Source organism: Anolis carolinensis, chromosome 2 (assembly GCF_035594765.1).
Source record: "Anolis carolinensis isolate JA03-04 chromosome 2, rAnoCar3.1.pri, whole genome shotgun sequence".
Lineage (NCBI taxonomy): Eukaryota > Metazoa > Chordata > Lepidosauria > Squamata > Dactyloidae > Anolis > Anolis carolinensis.
Genome location: NC_085842.1, coordinates 7,584,032 through 7,603,571, shown reverse-complemented (window position 1 = coordinate 7,603,571; position 19,540 = coordinate 7,584,032). Strand labels below are relative to the sequence as shown.

Here is a 19,540-nt window from a genome sequence, read left to right as displayed (position 1 = left end):
AGATATGCTTATTATTATTATTATTATTGACACAACGACATTGTATGACACAGCAAACAAGATAGATATGCTGGATTTCGTTTCACAAAACCACAAGTCGAACACTTCCCAAGTGTCTAGGACTGTGTGATGTATTTTCGGATGATGCGTGCAGATCCCAGTAAGGTGGCCTTTTGCAGTTGGCAGATCGTAATTTTGTCAATGTCTATTGTTTCCAAATGCCGGCTGAGATCTTTTGGCACGGCACCCAGTGTGCCCATCACCACCGGGACCACCTGCACTGGTTTCTGCCAGAGTCTTTGAAGTTCAATCTTGAGGTCCTGATAGCGGCTGAGTTTTTCCTGTTGTTTTTCTTCAATGCGACTGTCACCTGGGATGGCAACATCAATGATCCAAACCTTTTTCCTTTCCACAACTGTGATGTCTGGTGTGTTGTGTTCCAGAACTTTGTCAGTTTGGATTCGGAAGTCCCACAGTATCTTTGCGTGCTCATTTTCCAATACTTTTGCAGGTTTGTGATCCCACCAGTTCTTTGCTGCTGGGAGGTGGTACTTGAGGCATAAGTTCCAATGAATCATTTGGGTCGCATGGTTGTGCCTCTGTTTGTAGTCTGTCTGTGCGATTTTCTTACAGCAGCTGAGGATGTGATCAATGGTTTCGTTGGTTTCCTTGCATAGTCTGCATTTTGGGTCATCAGCTGATTTTTTTATTATTATTATTATTATTATTATTACCACGCTTTACCTCCCCAAAGGGGACTCAAAGTGGCTTGTCATAAAAGCATTAGTATACAATTTAAAATATACAAATACACAAACATCAAAACAGAATTAAACACTAACAGCACTAAATATTCAGTTAAAATGCATCAAAACATATTCAAAGTTAAAAACCAGAGCACCCCCTAACTAGATTTTAAATACCCTCATCTTTAAAAGCCTGCCTGAATAAATAGATTTAACCTGCCGACAGAAAACAGCAGGAACCCACTGAGAAGGAAGGCCCTGCTCTCTCTCATTCCCACCAACTGAGTCTGAGATGGTGGGATTTATTTATTTTTTTCGTGTCAGGAGCAACTTGAGTTGCTTTTGGAGTGAGAGAATTGGCCGTCTGCACGGACATTGCCCAGGGGACGCCTGGATATTTTGATGTTTTTATCATCCTTGTGGGAGGCTTCTCTCATGTTCCCACATGGAGCTGGAGCTGATAGAGGGAGCTCATCCACACCCTCCCCGAATCTGGCAGCTTTCAGATCAGCAACCCAACCTTCAAGTCACTTAGTCCACTTTGCCATCTGGGGGCTCCGAGATGGAGGTGGGACTGAGAGAAGGGCCTCTCCTGAAGGGGATCTCAAGGAACATGAAAGACACTGCAGACTGATTCAACCAGAGAAGTCAGCCATAGCAGAGCACTTGATGAACCTGGACACAGCATATTATTAACTACAGAAATGCTGGACCACTCTCGCAACCACCATGACAGAGAGCAAACTAGTGAAATCCACAAGAAGCATGTTGACAGTTTCAACAGAAAGGAGGAAACTATGAAAATGAACAAAACTTGGCTGCCAGTATTAAAAATCTCTAAAATCAGGACAGTAAATAAAGAGGAACACTCTGAAAACGGGTATTCCAGACAGGAAACAATCAGGGTTAGATTAAAAAAAACCCCAACAAACGATTCCCCCAGGCAGGAAGCAGCCAGGTTTTGAATCTGCAATGCTATTCAATGCTAATCATGGTGGCCAATTGCAACATTCACACTTGCCTCCAACAGACAAGAGTTCTTTCTCCCACCCTGGACATCATTCCACAGATATATAAACCCCACTTGCTTAGTTTCCAACAGACTTCACAACCTCTGAGGATGCCTGAGTTCTTTCTCCCATCCTGGACTTACACAGATATATAAACCTTACTTGTCCTAGTTTCCAACAGACCTCAAACCTCTGAGGATGACTGCCACAGATGTGGGCGAAATATCAGGAGAGAATGCTTCTGGAACATGGCCAGACAGCCAGGAAAACTCACAGTAACCCAGTGCTTCTGACCATGAAAGCCTTCGACAACACAGACTAAAAATCTACTTTTGTGTGTTAGCCTTTGGAGAGGAAGATATTTATTTACCACATTTATATCTGCCTTCCTCAACCCCTGTGGGGACTCAAGGCGGTTTACAAACAGCACTACATAGTGCCTGCAACATAAAACATAAAAAGGTTACATTAAGATTAAAATAAGCATACATAAAAACGCATTTAAATACAATCCAATGTTAAGACACAGCATCCAAAGACAAGTTTTAAGGCCGATCCAGAGTCAATTGCACGATTTCAAGTAAACATTGCACTACTACTTCTTGAAGGCTTGCTCCCAAAGCCAGGTTGGGGGGGGGGGGGGGGCTGACCTGGCATCACTTGGGAGGGAGTTCCACAACTGAGGGGCCAGCATTGCGAAGGCCCTGCCTCTCGTCCCCACCAACCGTGCTTGCAAAAGTGGTGGGACTGAGAGCAGGGCCTCCCCAGATGATCTCAGACTCCAAGGTGGTTCGTAGGGGGAGATACATTTGGACAGGTAGATACATAGTTTACCATCAATTCTCCCTCGTCTAATGATGTTTGACAACAACTACCCTAACTTATTGAAGAGTTAAGGAGCCCTCGGTAGTGCAGCGTGTTAAAACATTGAGCTGCTGAACTTGCAGACCGAAAGGTCGCAAGTTCGAATCTAACGTCCCCACCAGCAGCTCTTGAGACAGAGGTGGGACTGAGAGGAGTGCCCCCTCCGCAATTGCCCTGTCTGAGCAGATTTGTAGGTGAGGATGTGGTTTGTCAAATAGTCTGGGCCTGAACCATTTAGGGCTTTATAGGTAAAGGGCTTTATAGGAACCCCCAATGGCGCAGTGGGTGAAACCACTGAGCTGCTGAACTTGCTGACCGAAAGGTTACCGGTTCAAATTCGGGGAGCAGGGTGAGCTCCCGCTGCCAGCTCGTTTCTGCCAACCTAACAGTTCGAAAACACGTAAATGTGAGTAGATCAATAGGTACCACTCCGGTGGGAAAGTAACGGCGCTCTATGCAGTCATACCAGTGGCCACATGACCTTGGAGGTGTCTACGGACAACGCCGGCTCTTTGGCTTAGAAATGGAGATGAGCACCAACCCCCAGAGTCGGACACGACTGGACATTATGTCAGGGGAAAACCTTTACCTTAACCTATTGAAGAGCTATATTTTTATACAGATTTTTAACTGCTCATTATGATGCCTGATTGATTTCTATGTTTTAGCCAAGGTGCCTAATTGGGTTGTTTTAATGGTCTGTTTCAATGTTTCGTTCTGTGATGGCACATGGCATTGAATGTTTGGCATGTTTCGCCTTTGGAAGCTGCCCAAAGGCCAATCCTCCCCAGGGGGTGCTTGCCAGCCTGCCCTTCCTTCCTTCCTTCCTTCCTTCCTTCCTTCCTTCCTTCCTTCCTTCCTTCCTTCCTTCCTTCCTTCCTTCCTTCCTTCCTTCCTTCCTTCCTTCCTTCCCTTTCTGCAAGGGGCATTTCCAGGGTGATGGACCAAAGGGGAAGGAGCTGCTTGTCCATTTAGGACCCAAAATGGGCAAGCCAGGCTTGCCAGGGGACCCCTCCCTCCCATCCAGAAGGGCAGGAAGGGCCAAAGGTTTGGGTCCAAGAGGAGGGAGGGGAAAGAGGGCGTGTCTAGGGGAGAGAGGCCCCGCCCATAGCAGCAGGTCCCCCCACCTGGGAGGAGAGGTGCAAAGAACTGGTCTTTCCCATCTCTTCCCTCTCAGGACCACGAGGTGAGACCTCCTTTCACCCATCTTCAGTGTTTAGAGAAGCCTCAGATCTGGAGGTAAGATCAGGTGAGAAGACCCCTCTCTTGGTCACTCATCTTGGAGGGAGGGGAGGGGAGGCTGCCTCTGGGGAGAAGGGAAGAGGGAGAGGAAGGAAAAGCTAACATGGGGCAGGGCTGCAAACTACAACTCCCAGGAAGCTCTGGACACCAGGAGGACCAGGGGTCTGGGGATGGGCTCTGCAGTTGGCCCTCCAAGTTTCCCTTCCTCCCTCCCTCGCTAAGGATTCACCTAATGCAGAGCCAAAGACCTCCACCCCAAATCTGCCCAGGAAACTTTGTAAGATTATAACTCCCAGGATTCCATAGCCTTGAGCCACAGCAGTTCAAGGTGATGCATAGACGGGTAGATGCAGGGAACGCCGTAGATGTAGTGTATTTGGACTAAAGTAAGGCCTTTGACAAAGTCCCCATGACCTTCTAACAAACTAGTCAGATGTGGGCTAGGCAAAACTACGGTTAGGTGGATCTGTAATTGGTTAAGCGGATGAACCCAAAGGGTGCTCACAAATGCTTCCTCTTCATCCTGGAAAGAAGTGACGAGTGGAGTGCCATCAGCAGGGTTCCATCCTGTTCAATATCTTTATTAATTAATTAGATGAAGGGTTAGGAGGCATGATCATGCATGATCAACGCAATGAAGTTCAACAGGGACAAATGCAAGATACTCCACTTAGGTAGAAAAAATGAAATGCAGAGATATAGAATGGGGGACAAAGCCTGGCTCAACAGCAGGACGTGTAAAAAATATCTTGGAATCTTTGCAGGGAGGAAGGGGAACATGAGCCAACAATGTCATGTGACGGCTAAAAAAGCCAATAGGATTTTGGCCTGCATAAACAGGAGTCTAGTGCCTAGATCCAGGGAAGTCATGCTCCCCCTCTATTCTGCCTTGGTCAGACCACACCTGGAATCACACTGTGTCCAGTTCTGGGCACCACAGTTGAAGGGAGATGTTGACAAGCTGGAATGTGTCCAGAGGAGGGAGACTAATATGATCCAAGGGTCTGGAGAACAAGCCCTATGAGGAGAGGCGTAAAGAACTGGGCATGTTTAGCCTGCAAAGAGAAGGCTGAGAGGAGACATGATAGCCATGTATAATTACGTGAGGGGAAGTCATAGGGACGAGGGAGCAAGCTTGTCTTCTGCTGCCCTGGAGACTAGGACACAGAACAATGGCTTCAAACTACAGGAAAGGAGATTCCACCTGAACATCAGGAAGAACTTCCTCACTGTAAGAGAGAGCTGTTCAGCAGTGGAACTCTCAGCCCTGAAGTATGGTGGAGGCTCCTTCTTTGAAGGTTTTAAAGCAGACTTGGGCAGAGGCTGGATGGCCATCTGTCGGGGGTGCTTTGAATGTGCTTTTCCTGCTTCTTGGCAGAATGGTGTTGGACTGGATGGCCCATGAGGTCTCTTCCGACTCATCTCTCTAATCTGTGAAGACTGTTTTGAATTCTGCTCCTGTCTTCTGGAGTATAGGCTCTCTCTCTCTCAATTTGGTGTCATCTGCAAACTTGATGATCATGCCTTCTGACTCTTCATCTAAGTCATTAATAAAGATATTGAACAGGATGAAACCCTGCTGATGGCACTCCACTCTTGACCTCTTTCCAGGATGAAGAAGTGGTATCAAAGTATGTTCATTCTACAGTGAAGATGTCCTTAAGTTGGAATTAAAGGGGGAAGCTTAATATAAGATAGTTATATAATTGTCCCTTTCATTCCTCTCCTCCCTCCCCTTCCTCCTCGTCCTCCCCCTCAGCCTGACCTCCATGCAGGGGAAGAAGGGGCTCTGAGGCTCCAAAGGGAAGGAGAGAGAGGCCGGTGCTACAAGAACACAAGGCAGGGAAGGTAGGAAGATGGGGGGCAGGCAGGGCAAAGGAAGGAATCACACCCAGACCCCCAAAGCCTAACTTGGAGACCAGGCAAGGGCTGGAAAGAAAGGAGACAATGAAGGAAAGAGGGGTTGAAGAAGGTGGAAAAATTTTGGGAAAAGCTTATATGGGAAATGTGGTGCTTTTTTGATGTCTTTTTAAAAAAGATTTGGTAAACAATATTGCCAATTTGGAAGCTGCTCTGAGTCCCCTTCGGTGTGTGAGAGAGTGATGTAAAAGTATAGTAAATAAATACTTACTTTACTTAGGCGATCCCTCATTGTCTGAGTATGATGGTCCTCCAAGTGTAGTGTCTTGGTGGTGGGTACGTAGGTGACTGTGGAGCCCTGTTGTTGACCTGCATGTTCTTCCACAGTGAGGACATCAGATTCCAGATGGAAGGTGTTCCAGTCAGGGTTGGCTTGACGCGCCCTTCCTTTTGGCACGTTTCTCCCTTTTGCCCTCCATTGGTGCCTCTTCCAATAAATCAATACTGAAAGCATAGTACGTTCTCCTATGAGACATCTGCATCATAGAATGAGTGCACTTTGGGACACTTGAATGGCATGATCTCCATGGTCTGCCATCCTGGGAAGGGAGTTTGGTGAGGCACCAGCACTCTTGGGCAGAGAAGGCTAAGGATTTGTCACACTACAACTCCCAGGATTCCTCTCAGTTTCAGAACTGTATATATAGGAAAGGGAAGAATAATGTGGGTGGATTCCCATAGTGTCACTTCATGAAGTTTGCTCTAAACTGCCAGGGCTCTGCTTTTCTTACATGGATTTTCTTAAATGGATTGTAAAGACCCATTATCTCTTGATGGTAGTAGATCATGGAAGGAATTTGTTGATACATGCATGTAGTAGATACATGCATGGAAGGAATTTGTTTCTTAAGAATGCTGGATGGACATCTAGAAAGAAAATTTGAAAGATGACTAAAATTGCAGCAAGAATCCTATATCCTCAGAGATGGAAGGAAGAAGTTCTCCCAACTCAAGTTGACTGACTGATAAAGATCTGCAAACTAGCAGATATTAAGAAACTGATGCTGCTGATTAAGGAGAAAAAAATGGTCACTTTCAAGAAATATTGGATCTTTAAAATCACTCTTTCATGACAACAATAGGGGCATATGTCAAGTGTAAGATCTGTAAGTTAGAACCATGGTACTGAAGGCAGAAGTGTGCTTATATCAGTTTGTCTTAACAAAAACCAAGGAATAAAGGATAGTGTGAGTTTTGTAGAATTAGACCCATGTCTGTCTGGTTTTTGTTTCCTGGTGTAGAAGAAGACAATTATGATGGGGAAAATGGAAGGAAAAAAGAAGGGCTGACCAAGGGCTAGATGGATGGATGGCATCCTTGACGTGACTGGCTTGACCTTGAAGGAGCTGGGGGTGGTGACAGCGGACAGGGAGCTCTGGCGTCGACTGGTCCATGAAGTCACGAAGAGGCGGAAGCAACTGAACGAATAAACAACAACAATATGTCAAAATGTTTTATGATTATGTTGATGGTTTCAAGTTCTTAATGGTTTAATTTATAGTTATATGCTCTGTTTTAGATGTGTGATATACTGTTTTATTGTATGTGAAGCATTGAATCTTTGCCATTTATTTGATATGAACGCTTTGAGTCCTCCCAGGGGTGGGAAAAGTGTAATATGTAATAAATAAATAATAGATAATTAACCTGGCCTTCATCTCCCCTTCGTCTTGTGTAGACTTTGCTTCATGACATAATCAGATGGAGATGGGAAGAGGTTCTTCAGCCCTGATGGAGCCCAGAGTGAAGATGGAGGGGCCAAACCAGACCAGCCCTGAAGGAGGAAGAGAGCCTTGCAAAATGTGGGGCAGGAGATGTTTTGGGTTCCCAGACAGAATGGGTCAGGATTTCCTGAATGAGAAGGAGTTTAGCATAGACCTTCAGCTCCCACGCTTCCAGTGCTTCCGCTTCCAGGAGGCCTTGGGTCCCCGAGAGGTGTGCAGCCGCCTCCACTCTCTCTGCCGCCTGTGGCTGAAGCCTGAGGAACATACAAAGGCGGAGATGCTGGACCTGGTGCTCCTGGAGCAGTTCCTGGCCGTCCTTCCTGCAGAGATGGAGCACTGGGTGAGGGAATGTGGGGCAGAGACCAGTTCCCAGGCCGTGGCTTTGGCGGAAGGATTCCTCCTGAGTCGGGCAGAAGAGGAGAAGGTGCGGCAGGAAGAGCGGCAGGAGAGAGAGGTCCTTCAGGCCCAGGAGGCCCCACCAGGCACCAGCCAGGGCTTCCCTTCCAGGTGGATCAAGCTGGAGGAGGAGGACACAAGAGCTGCTCCACCAGGTGAGAGGACTTTTGCTTGGTCCTTGTTCTCAGGGATCCTCCACATATATGGTCTTTGTTTATACCCCCAGTAAGACTTGTCTTAAACAACTGGATTGTAACAATTTTTTAAAGAATAGTTTTAAGAATATATGCATCCAAGTTGGTATTGTATAAAACTGGCTGCATTGAATGAATGCTTATGCCAAGTAAAACATTGTCAGTTCTTTCTGCTTTTTTTTAGTCTTTTAAAAAATTGTAATCCTAAAAATGAGACAAAAATATAGAAATTAATGTTCTCTTTCCTTTCTTTCTTTGGTATTTCACAGGACAGGAGCCAAGGATGCTGAGATGCCATAATAGCTCATCTCTTTGTGAAGCAGGAAAAATGGCCTCCATGGAACAGGATCAGGTAAAAGGATGGAAGTAGAAATGAAGTGTAGATAATTCTGGAAGTGCCCAGGGCCACATCATGTGGCTGGAATGGTTCTTTCACTGGTTTGTTTTCTGCTTCTGCCCAAGTTTCCTTTTCAATGATCTCAGGATGCTGTTCTCGAAGGCCTTCCTCTTTCACTAGGCCCAGACAGTGCTTTCCACTTTGGACTAGATCTCCTGTTCAAATTTACATTAGATCAACCTAGTTGTATGTTATAGAAGAACCACCTGGGAGGTGACTTCGTGGTGGGTTCTCTCAGGATCCAGAATTCCCAAAGAGAGGAGACTGATGTACGTCCGTCTTCCAGCCCCTAGGGCTTCTTTTCCCAAATAGAAGAAGGGTTTTCTGTTCCAACAGGCCTTGGAGAACAGATGGCTTATTTATTTAGTATTTATTAGAGTCCCGGAGGGGACACAACGCGACTTACAACTCTGGCAAAATTCAATGCCATATAGGGAGCCCCGGTGGCGAAGTGTGTTAAAGAGCCGAGCTGCTGAACTTGCAGACCGAAAGGTCCCAGGTTCAAATCCCGGGAGCTGCTTGAGTGCCCACTGTTAGCTCCAGCTCCTGCCAACCTAGCAGTTCGAAAACATGCCAATGTGAATCATAGAATCATAGAATAGTAGAGTTGGAAGAGACCACATGGGCCATCCAGTCCAACCCCCTGCTAAGAAGCAGGAAATCGCATTCAAAGCACCCCCGACAGATGGCCATCCAGCCTCTGCTTAAAAGCCTCCAAAGAAGGAGCCTCTACCACGGCCCCGGGGAGAGAGTTCCACTGCCGAACAGCCCTTCTCACAGTGAGGAAGTTCTTCCTGATGTTCAGGTGGAATCTCCTTTCCTGTAGTTTGAAGCTGTTGTTCCGTGTCCTAGTCTGCAGGGCAGCAGAAAACAAGCTTGCTCCCTCCTCCCTATGACTTCCCTTCACATCTTTATACATGGCTATCATGTCTCCTCTCAGCCTTCTCTTCTGCAGGCTAAACATGCCCAGCTCTTTAAGCCGCTCCTCACAGGGCTTGTTCTCCAGACCCTTAATCATTTTAGTCGCCCTCCTCTGGACGCTCTCCAGCTTGTCAACATCTCCCTTCAACTGTGGTGCCCAAAATTGGACACAGTATTCCAGGTGTGGTCTGACCAAGGCAGAATAGAATAAGGGGGAGCATAACTTCCCTGGATCTAGACGCTATTCCCCTATTGATGCAGGCCAAAATCCCATTGGCTTTTTTAGCAGCCGCATCACATTGTTGGCTCATGTTTAACTTGTTGTCCACAAGGACTCCAAGGTGTTTTTCGCACACACTGCTGTGAGTAGATCAATAGGTATTTATTTATTTATTTATTTATTTATTTACAGTATTTCTATTCCGCCCTTCTCACCCCGAAGGGGACTCAGGGCGGATCACATTATAACACACATAGGGCAAACATTCAATGCCCATAAACACATCAAACAGAGACTGAGAGACACACGCAGAGGCAAGTTAACCTTCTCCTGAGGGGATGTTCGATTCTGGCCACAGGGGGGAGCAGCTGCTTCATCATCCACACTGACGGCACTTCCTCATTCCAGGTCGTAAATTAGTTAATCTTGCCTCCCCACTTTATAAGTGGTACCTTATCTCCTACTTGATAGATGCAACTATCTTTCGGGTTGCTAGGTCAGCAACGAGCAGGGGCTATTTTTTATTTTTAATTGACGGGTGCTCACCCCGCCACGGGCTGGCCTCGAACTCATGACCTCATGGTCAGAGTGATTTAAGGCAGCTGCTCAACAGCTGCGCCACAGCCCGGCGGGAAGGTAACAGTGCTCCATGCAGTCATGCCAGCCACATGACCTTGGAGGTGTCTACAGACAACGCCGGCTCTTCGGCTTAGAAATGGAGATGAGCACCAACCCCCAGAGTCAGACATGACTCAACGTCAGGGGAAAACCTTTACCTATATAAACATTACAATAAAAACAGACCCCATCAACCGTAAAACAATTAAACAAGTGAGCAAATAAAAACATAAAGCAGTAAAAGCAGATTAAAACATATAAAGTGCATGATCCCATTCATCCATAAGTAGTTATTCAGACTGTCGAAATCCGTAAAATCGTATTCTCCAAAATGCCTGCATACAAAGCCAGGTTTTTAGCTTTTTTCTGAAGACCAGAAGGGATGGGGCCTGCCTGTTGCCACTGGGAAGGGAGTTCCATAGCCAAGGGGCCGCCACTGAGAAGGCCCTGTCTCTCTTTCCCCACCAATCGCACTTGCAAAAGGGGTGAGACCAAGAGCAGAGTCTCCCCAGCAGATCATAAGGCTCTAGTTGGCTCATAAGCAGAGATCTGTTCAGAGTGGTAAGTTGGACCAGAACTGTTTAGGGATTTATAGGCCAAAGCCAGTACTTTGAATTGGGCTCAGTAGCAAACTGGCAGCCAGTGGAACTGGCACAACAGAGGAGTTGTGTGCTATCTGTATGCCGCTCCAATGAGGAATCTGGCTATTTGGAGCTTCTGGGCCGTCTTGAAAGGCAAACCTACGTAGAGCGTGTTGCAGTAGTCTATACAAGATGTATCCAAAGCATGGACCACCGTGGCCAAGTCTGACTTCCCAAGGTATGGACACAGCTGGTGCACAAGTTTTAATTGTGCAAAAGCTCCACTGGCCACCACCAAAACCTGAGGTTCCAGGCTCAGTGATGAATCCAGGAGGACTCCCAAGCTGTGAACCTGCATCTTCAGGGGGAGTCCATCCCCGTCTAACACATGCTGTAACCCTATACCCTGTTCGGCATTACTGTTGACCAGAAGTACCTCTGTCTTGTCTGGATTAAATTTCAATTTGTTCGCTCTCATCCAGACCATCACTGCTGCCAAGCACCAGTTCAGGACCTGAACAGCCTCCGTAGCAGTAGGTGGAAAGGCATGATAGAGTTGGATGTCATCTGTGTACAGATGGCATCAAACTCCAAAACTCTGGATGAACTCCCTTAATGGGTTCATGTAAATGTTAAACATGGGGGACAATACTGAACCCTGTGGGACCCCCCCAAGGGCAATAGTTGCAGGTCAAGCAGGTGTCTCCCCAACAAAACCTTCTGAGGGTGACCCTCTCAGAAGGGTAGTGTGGTCTATGGTATCAAAGGCCACTGAGATGTCTAAGAGAGCCAACAAGGACACACTCCCTCTGTCAAGTTCCCTACGTAGATAATCCACTAAAGAGAGCAAGGCTATTTCAGTTCCATCTCCTGGCCTAAAGCCAGACAGTGACGGGTTTGGTTGGAACAAGGCTCATAGAACACATAGGATCTTGTATATTTTGCTGTATTGTGAGTTAACCATTTTTTCCTGGTTTTATTTTTAGATTTGCGAATCTAACACAGATTTGTGAATGTTTAACTAGAGCTGCTTTAATCTGTTGTAAACTGTCTTAATTCCCCAACAGGGATAAAATAGGAAAAACAACAACAACAGAAAAATAATAATAATTGTTTGGCCAGTTCACCAATTACCAATCCAACTCAGTAGCATTATCTAGCCAAGATTTTACTGGTTTCTTTATAAAAATGTCAAGAGGCAACCTTTTCACAAGCATGACTGAAATTGGATCTGTGATTGTATTCCTTTCAAAGAGCTCTTCAATGATCTACAGTAGAGTCTCACTTATCCAACATAAACGGGCCGGCAGAATGTTAGATAAGCGAATATGTTGGATAATAAGAAGAGATTAAGAAAAAGCCTATTAAACATCAAAATAGGTTATGATTTTACAAATTAAGCACCAAAACATCATGTTATACAACAAATTTGACAGAAAAAGTAGATCATTACACATTAATGCTATGTAGTAATTACTGTATTTACGAATTTAGCACCAAAATATCACAATGCATTTTAAACATTGACTACAAAAATGTGTTGGATAATCCAGAACGTTGGATAAGTGAAACTCCACTGTACTTCCAGAATCCTTCAAGATATTGATGTCAGGCTGACTTGGGCAGTAATTGTTTGGGTCTTCTATTCCCCCCTTTTTGAAGATGGGGATAATATTTGCCCTCTGGTTTTCTGAAATTTCTCCTGTTCTCCAGAAATGCTCAAAGATTATTGCCAGCGGTTCTTCTGCCCGTTGTTTTAATACCCTTGGATGTACAGGCAGCCCCCAAGTTACAAACAAGATAGGTTCTGTAGGTTTGCTCTCAAATTGAGTTTGTATGTAAGTCAGAACTGGTACATTTTTAAATGCAACTGCAGCCAAATATATATATAATCTAGGTTTGGATAATATAGGGAAAGGTTTTGCTGTGTTCAGAAGATTTCTCTTCACTTTCTGTCCCTGTGATAATTGGATTTGGAAAAATTGGGCTTGTTGTGGAAACAAGGATTGGGGATAAATCTTCAGTGGAGACACCTTTTCCCCATGATAACTCTTTCATGAGGGAATTTCCCTTGTTGGAGATAAATTTATATCTCACTTCCTGTTGTCCCATCCATGTTCAACTGGCCTGAAGAGTTGAATTCATTTAGATTAACCAGATCTTCCTGTCCTGCCTCTTTACCTATTGTGAAGGCATCCCTCCCTTGGCATTGGTGAAAGGCATCTCTTGCCAGAAGCCGAACTTTCATTAAATTTCAGCCCATGGTCCAGGAAGCCAATTCATTCCTAGTGGCATTGTCTGTGAAGCCAGCTATTCATGTCTCCTTCTCTTCCTTCCTGGCGACCTGGACATCAAGGCCCTTCAGCTTTCTGCCTATAGCTTCAAAATCCCAGGTAATCTCCGGAAAGCTACACATTGCAAAATCATTATTCATCATGACAGGAACCAAAAGGAAGGGGTAACTGTGGACTATGCCAGGCTCTCTTTTACATTTTGGATTTTTGCTCCAGGGAGACAGCACACCTCGCAAGTCATCCTTGAATGGATGCAAAACACTGTCAAAACTTAAACTTTAGGTTAGGTTTAACCTAAGCAATGTTATCTAGCTGTAAACAAAAGATGGTCTTCTTTATAAATATCACTTAGTCTTTTATGGCCCGTGGGCCTCTGCAGAGTCTGGCATATGAACAAATTGTTGAATTCCACCTCTCTATATATAGGGAGACCAAATCAAAGAGAGCCCCATTCAGCTAGTTTTCTTCATACTAGATAAACTCTCTTCTGGAGGTAAGACTGCCTCAATATGAAATGACACAAACTGGTTTTAATTCAGGCTCAGGCCCATAAACCACTGCTTCTGTTCCCCTCCGTAGGAGACCTCCTTCCACTACCACAGGTTTTCTTGGAGGATGTGCAGGGGCCATTCCGTGTGCTCACTCTCCCAGGACACCGGAACATTCCCTGGGAACAAGCTCTGTTGCACTTCTTGTTCTAAGTCATCACTGATGCTGGAGAGAACTTTGAATTAATTATGTAGCTCCCAATTTACAGAATGCATCCTTGTCCTTGTCTTCTGTGTGTAACATTCCTCCAACAGTCTACCTCCTGTGTGTGCAGAGTGACCTCCTCCCAAATGTAGATATCCACACCTTTGGGCAAGAACACAAACATTCCACAACTGTTGCATGTGAATGCATGAACTCCCCTTCCATCACAGTGCTTCTCACAATGCTACTCCCAAAGGTTATCTCTTTGAATTCTTTAATCAGACTTCAATGCGTCATGATTCTTCTTAGCAGTAGGAGAAACACTGATGATTTGTGTGTCCCAACTTTCTTCTTTCAGGTGATGTTTGAGGATGTGGCTATACATTTCAGTCTAGAGGAATGGGCCTTACTGGATCCAGACCAACGGGCCCTACACTGGGAGGTCATGGAAGAAAATTATAGGATGGTGGTTTCTCTGGGTAAGAATCCTCTTGGTTTTATTAGGGTGGCTCATCGTATTTTCAGGTTGCATGTGGCACCCCCCCCCCCCCCGCGCTGTAGATGATATCCAACAACTTCCAGAAAGATGTACCCCCTTGATGAGGCAAAGTTCTTTCCTTCATAAGAGGATTCTTACCTCTTCTTTCTCTCACTCAAAATATTTCGTTAGAATAAGTTCAGTCTTCCCTTTTCTCATGCCTTCCTACTTTATGTCTTTCTTCTTTCAAGGTGGTGATGGACAAGGGAGTGAAAATGGGGGAGCTCCAAATAAAATGTGGCTGAAAACAGGGAGAAGTAAAAAGGTAGAAGAAAGAAGCCTGAGAATGGAAGCAGAAGGATATAACAGGAAGCAGTGCCCTGTCGACACCAGGGAAATCACAATTCAAGAGACAATAGAGGAAAGGAGGGAGATGGGAAACAGCCCTGTCTATGAGAATGGCTTCTTCCAGGAGGCATCTAGTAGACACCCTGCACACAATGAAAAAGACAAAATTGTGGACAAGCCTTATAAATGCCTGGAGCGTGGAAAATGCTATACTGAAAAAAATAGCCTAAGTAAACACCAAAACACCCACAGGGAAGAGAAGCCATATACATGCTTGACATGTGGGAAAAGCCTTGTTTCAAAGAACAGTCTCATTAGGCATGAAATGACTCACAGAGGAGAGAAGCCCTATAAATGCCTGGAGTGTGGACAAAGTTATTCTGATAAGAGAAGCCTTATTGGACATGAAATGAATCACAGAGGAGAGAAACCCTATAAATGTCTGGAGTGCGGGAAGAGTTTCTCTTTGAGAAGTAGCCTAAAGCAGCACCAAAACTCCCACATGGGAGAGAAGCCATATAAATGCCAGGAGTGTGGGAAAGGCTTTGTTTCAAAGAACAATCTCATTAGGCATGAAATGACTCACAGAGGAGAGAAGCCCTATAAATGCCTGGAGTGTGGACAAGGTTATTCTGAAAAGAGAAGCCTTATTGGACATGAAATGAAACACAGAGGAGAGAAACCCCATAAATGCCTGGAGTGCCGGAAGAGTTTTTCTTTGAGAGATAGCCTAAAGCTGCACCAAAACACCCACAGGGAAGAGAAGCCATATACATGCTTGCCATGTGGGAAAAGCTTTGTTTCAAAGAGCAGTCTCATTAGGCATGAAATGACTCACAGAGGAGAGAAGCCTTATAAATGCCTGGAGTGTGGAAAAGGTTATTCTGAAAAGAGATGCCTTATTGGACATGAAATGAAACACAGAGGAGAGAAACCCCATAAATGCCTGGAGTGCGGGAAGAGTTTTTATTTGAGAGATAACCTAAAGCTGCACCAAAACACTCACAGGGAAGAGAAGCCATATACATGCTTGACATGTGGGAAAAGCTCTGTTTCAAAGAAGAATCTCATTAGGCATGAAATGACTCACAGAGGAGAGAAGCCCTATAAATGCTTGGAGTGTGGACAAGGTTTTTCTGATAAGAGAAACCTTATTGGACATGAAATGAAACACAGAGGAGAGAAACCCCATAAATGCCTGGAGTGTGGGAAGAGTTTTACTTTGAGAGATAGCCTAAAGGTGCACCAAAACACCCACAGGGAAGAGAAGCCATATACATGCTTGACATGTGGGAAAAGCTTTGTTTCAAAGAACAATCTCATTAGGCATGAAATTACTCACAGAGGAGAGAAGCCCTATAAATGCCTGGAGTGTGGAAAAGGTTATTCTGATAAGAGAAGCCTTATTGGACATGAAATGAATCACAGAGGAGAGAAACCCCATAAATGCCTGGAGTGCGGGAAGAGTTTTTCTTTGAGAGATAGCCTAAAGCTGCACCAAAACACCCACAGGGAAGAGAAGCCATATAAATGCCAGGAGTGTGGGAAATGTTTCTTTCAAAAAGCACACCTCAAAAGCCACGAAAGAACTCACACACATGAGAAGCCATTCAAATGCATGGAGTGTGGAAGTTGTTTTTCTAATAAGAGAATTCTTCTTAGACATGAAATGAAACACAGAAGAGAGAAGCCCTATGAATGCCTGGAGTGTGGAAAAGGTTTTTATGAAGAGAGAAGTCTTATTAGACATGGAATGAATCACAGAGGAGAGAAACCCTATAAATGTCTGGAGTGTGGGAAGGGTTTCTGTTGGAAAAATGGCCTAAAGCTGCACCATAACACCCACACGGGAGAGAAACGATATAAATGTCAGGAGTGTGGGAAATGTTTCTTTCAAAAAGCACACCTCAAAAGCCATGAAAGAACTCACACACATGAGAAGCCATATAAATGCCTGGAGTGTGGAAAAGGTTTTTCTGCTAAGAGAATTCTCATTGGACATGAAATGAATCACCGAGGAGAAAAACCCTACAAATGTCTGGAGTGCGGGAAGAGTTACAGCCTTAAATCCATTCTTACAGCCCACCAGAACAGTCATAAAGGAGAGAGTGGGAAGAGTATGAGCTACAAATCAAACCTCAGAAATGCCCAGAATAGTGCTATAGAAGACAAAACCAAAGAGAGCAGTCTCAAGGCCCAAGAGTTTTAAATGAAAATCAATCCTCAAAGATTACCAGAATGTTCATAGAAAGAGAAATAATACATATTCCTGCATTTTGGAAAGAGTTGAGTTCAACCACAAACTTTCACAACATAGTAAAAAAAAAACCCATACGGGAAAGAAGCCATGGAAATGTGGTCATGCCTTCACTCAGAAGAAAAATCCCCTTGAGCATGAAATGAATCTCAGAAGAGAGAAGCCTCTAAATGCTCAGAGGGTGGGAAAAGTTGTGTCCTCAAATCAGGTCTCAAAACTCCAGGAGAGAACCTCACTAGGCACCGGAATAGTCACACAATGAAGGATATTCACAGGGACAGAAAACCGCTCTAGCCTTTGCTTTCTTCTTGTCTAGACTGACCGTTGATGGAAGTCATCTTGGGCCTTTTCTTGGCACACTTTAAGGGAGAACCTGGCAGGTTCAGCCCAGTCCTGGCTTTGTGGCATTGTCACTGCTCCACTGGTTGAGATGATGAAAGTTCACTGAATTGTGCTCCGTTTCTTCTATTTTTTTGCAAATGCTTAGAGAGAAATAACAGCATCTTATGGCCTCATAGTATAATGGTTTGAGCTTTGTACGGTCCCACTAGTGTGTCTGGAGCAAGTCACGTTCTCTCAGCCTTAGAGAAAGGGAAAGGTGAAGTCCCTCAGGACGCAAATACTACCTGCTTGTCTTTCACTCCACTAGTTTCACGTGCCTTGATAGGGCTGTTTATGTTGGGAAATTCTCCAAAATAACAGAGTATTTCAAAACACAAAAGGGCTACTTCACAGAGCATTTTCAGCCCACAGCAAGCAGAAGGCAGCAATCGTGTGGCTGTAAAGAATTCTTCAGTTTAAGGAAGCGAGATGCAGAGTTCAATCTTACAGGTTTCGCAGACTCCATGTGAGGACGTCCCCAGCCCTGAGGGGATACGCAAACCACACTGATATATTCCAACAATTTTGTGTGGGGCGTCTCCAATCTCCTGGCAGCCATTTTGCAAAGGCGCTTCTTAAATATCTCAAATGTTCCTTTTGGGGTTTGTTGGAAATGACAGCCTCCATTAAGCCTTTTCTAGAAATCACTGTGTCTATGAACTTGTTACTTACTGTTTCCTGTATGAATCTTTTCTATGCAGCTTCCTTTACTCTATGGTTTCTGAGAAGTTCTAAAAGGGGCTGCAGACCACATGCTCTTTTTCTGCTCTTCCTCTCCTTTTGACTATGTGACCTGTTGATAGTTGTTTCGTTACAAGAGAAATGCCCTGGCCGGCTGGCTCAGAGAACTATCTCAAAGATATTTGAAACTGGACTAATACTTTTTTGTACTTGTGTATGCTGAGCAGATGAAAGTTGTGAGTAAACCAATATGTTATTTCCATCAAAGTCTATTTCATTTTTGTCTCTTGAGTGCAAGATATGAAACAAGTTGTTTTATGGGAGAGTATTTTTGGGCACCTAAAACAAAGAAACACTTCTAAAGCTCTGCTGTTTTTACACACCGGCAAAATTGTTGTCTTCCTGACAGATCGGAGATGGCAGGTTATTCAGTCTAAAAACTGAAACCATTGCCTAGCAGAATTATATTTGATTGTATACCACAAGAGGAGATTCTGCTTTAAAGGGCTATGTTCGCTAATAGGTTATGCCATCTAACAGAATGCCCACAAATGATCTTCCATTATTGAAAGATCTTTCCACTGAAGGAAAAAAAATCTCTCTCCTTAAAAAACATGAGGGATTTTGCTCTTGAATTGAATTTTTCTTTCTCCTCATCAATCAAAAGGAGTCATTCAGGACCACTGCTGGGCTGAGGAGACTTTCCAGAAAGCAAAGGAACAATAGTTGCCAATGGGCAAAAAGAACTAACACTTGCTGAGCTATTACTATTATTTAAACCCAGCACTGGAACGTGTCCAGAAAAAGGTAACCATAATCATCAAAGGTCTGGAAGCCATGAATTCTATGAGGATTGGCAAAGAGAACAAGATATGTTTATCCTGGAGAAGAGGGAGTGCCTCGCCCCCTCTCTCTCCATATACACACACAAACACACACTAGTTTGGGTACCCAATAATGCCCAGGTTAGGTAATTTTTAACATTATTTATTAGAACAAGACAGTCTGTGTTTGTGTTTTATGAATGCGCTCCTTATAATATGCATAAGGATGTGGGTGAACTACAAATCCCAAAATGGTGGGTCAGTCCTCCCCAAACCCCACCAGCATTCAAAGTAAGCCATGTTGGGTTTGTGTGTCAAGTTTGGTCCAGATCTGTCTTTAGTTGGGTTATGACTACCGATTCCAAGGTCAACCACACCCAAACCCCTCCTGTATTCAAAGTTGGCCATGTTGGGTCTGTGTGCCAAGTTTGGTCAAAATCCATGGTCAGCTGGGTTCAGTGCTCTCTGGATGCAGGTGAACTATAACTGCTGTGGTTGACCTTGGAATCCGGTAGTCTTAAAAATACAAAACTGCATACTTAACACAGCATTCTCAGCTACCGGTAGCAGCAAGCGGCAGGCAGAGATAGTGTGATTGTAAAGAATTCTTGAGCTTAAGGAAGGGAGAAGCATAATTCAATCTTAAAAGTTTCAAAAGATTTATTAAAACATAAGAACTACATTTCTTGATAGATAGGATTGGATCTAAACTTTCTCTTCGCCTCCATTACTTCTCGGTTGAAACTAAAGG

General features: G+C 44.5%; 1 protein-coding gene across 1 annotated transcript; it reads left to right on the top strand.

Annotated features, from left to right (window-relative positions):
• The first annotated feature begins 1,239 nt into the window (after positions 1 to 1,239).
• LOC134296895 (zinc finger protein 420-like) lies at positions 1,240 to 18,226 on the top strand. Its single transcript, XM_062972967.1, has 5 exons — positions 1,240 to 7,930; positions 7,961 to 8,057; positions 8,366 to 8,448; positions 14,179 to 14,299; positions 14,550 to 18,226. Exons 1-5 carry the CDS (start codon positions 7,484 to 7,486, stop codon positions 16,853 to 16,855), a joined length of 3,054 nt encoding a protein of 1,017 aa, XP_062829037.1. The 5' UTR covers positions 1,240 to 7,483; the 3' UTR covers positions 16,856 to 18,226.
• The last annotated feature ends 1,314 nt before the right edge of the window (positions 18,227 to 19,540 follow it).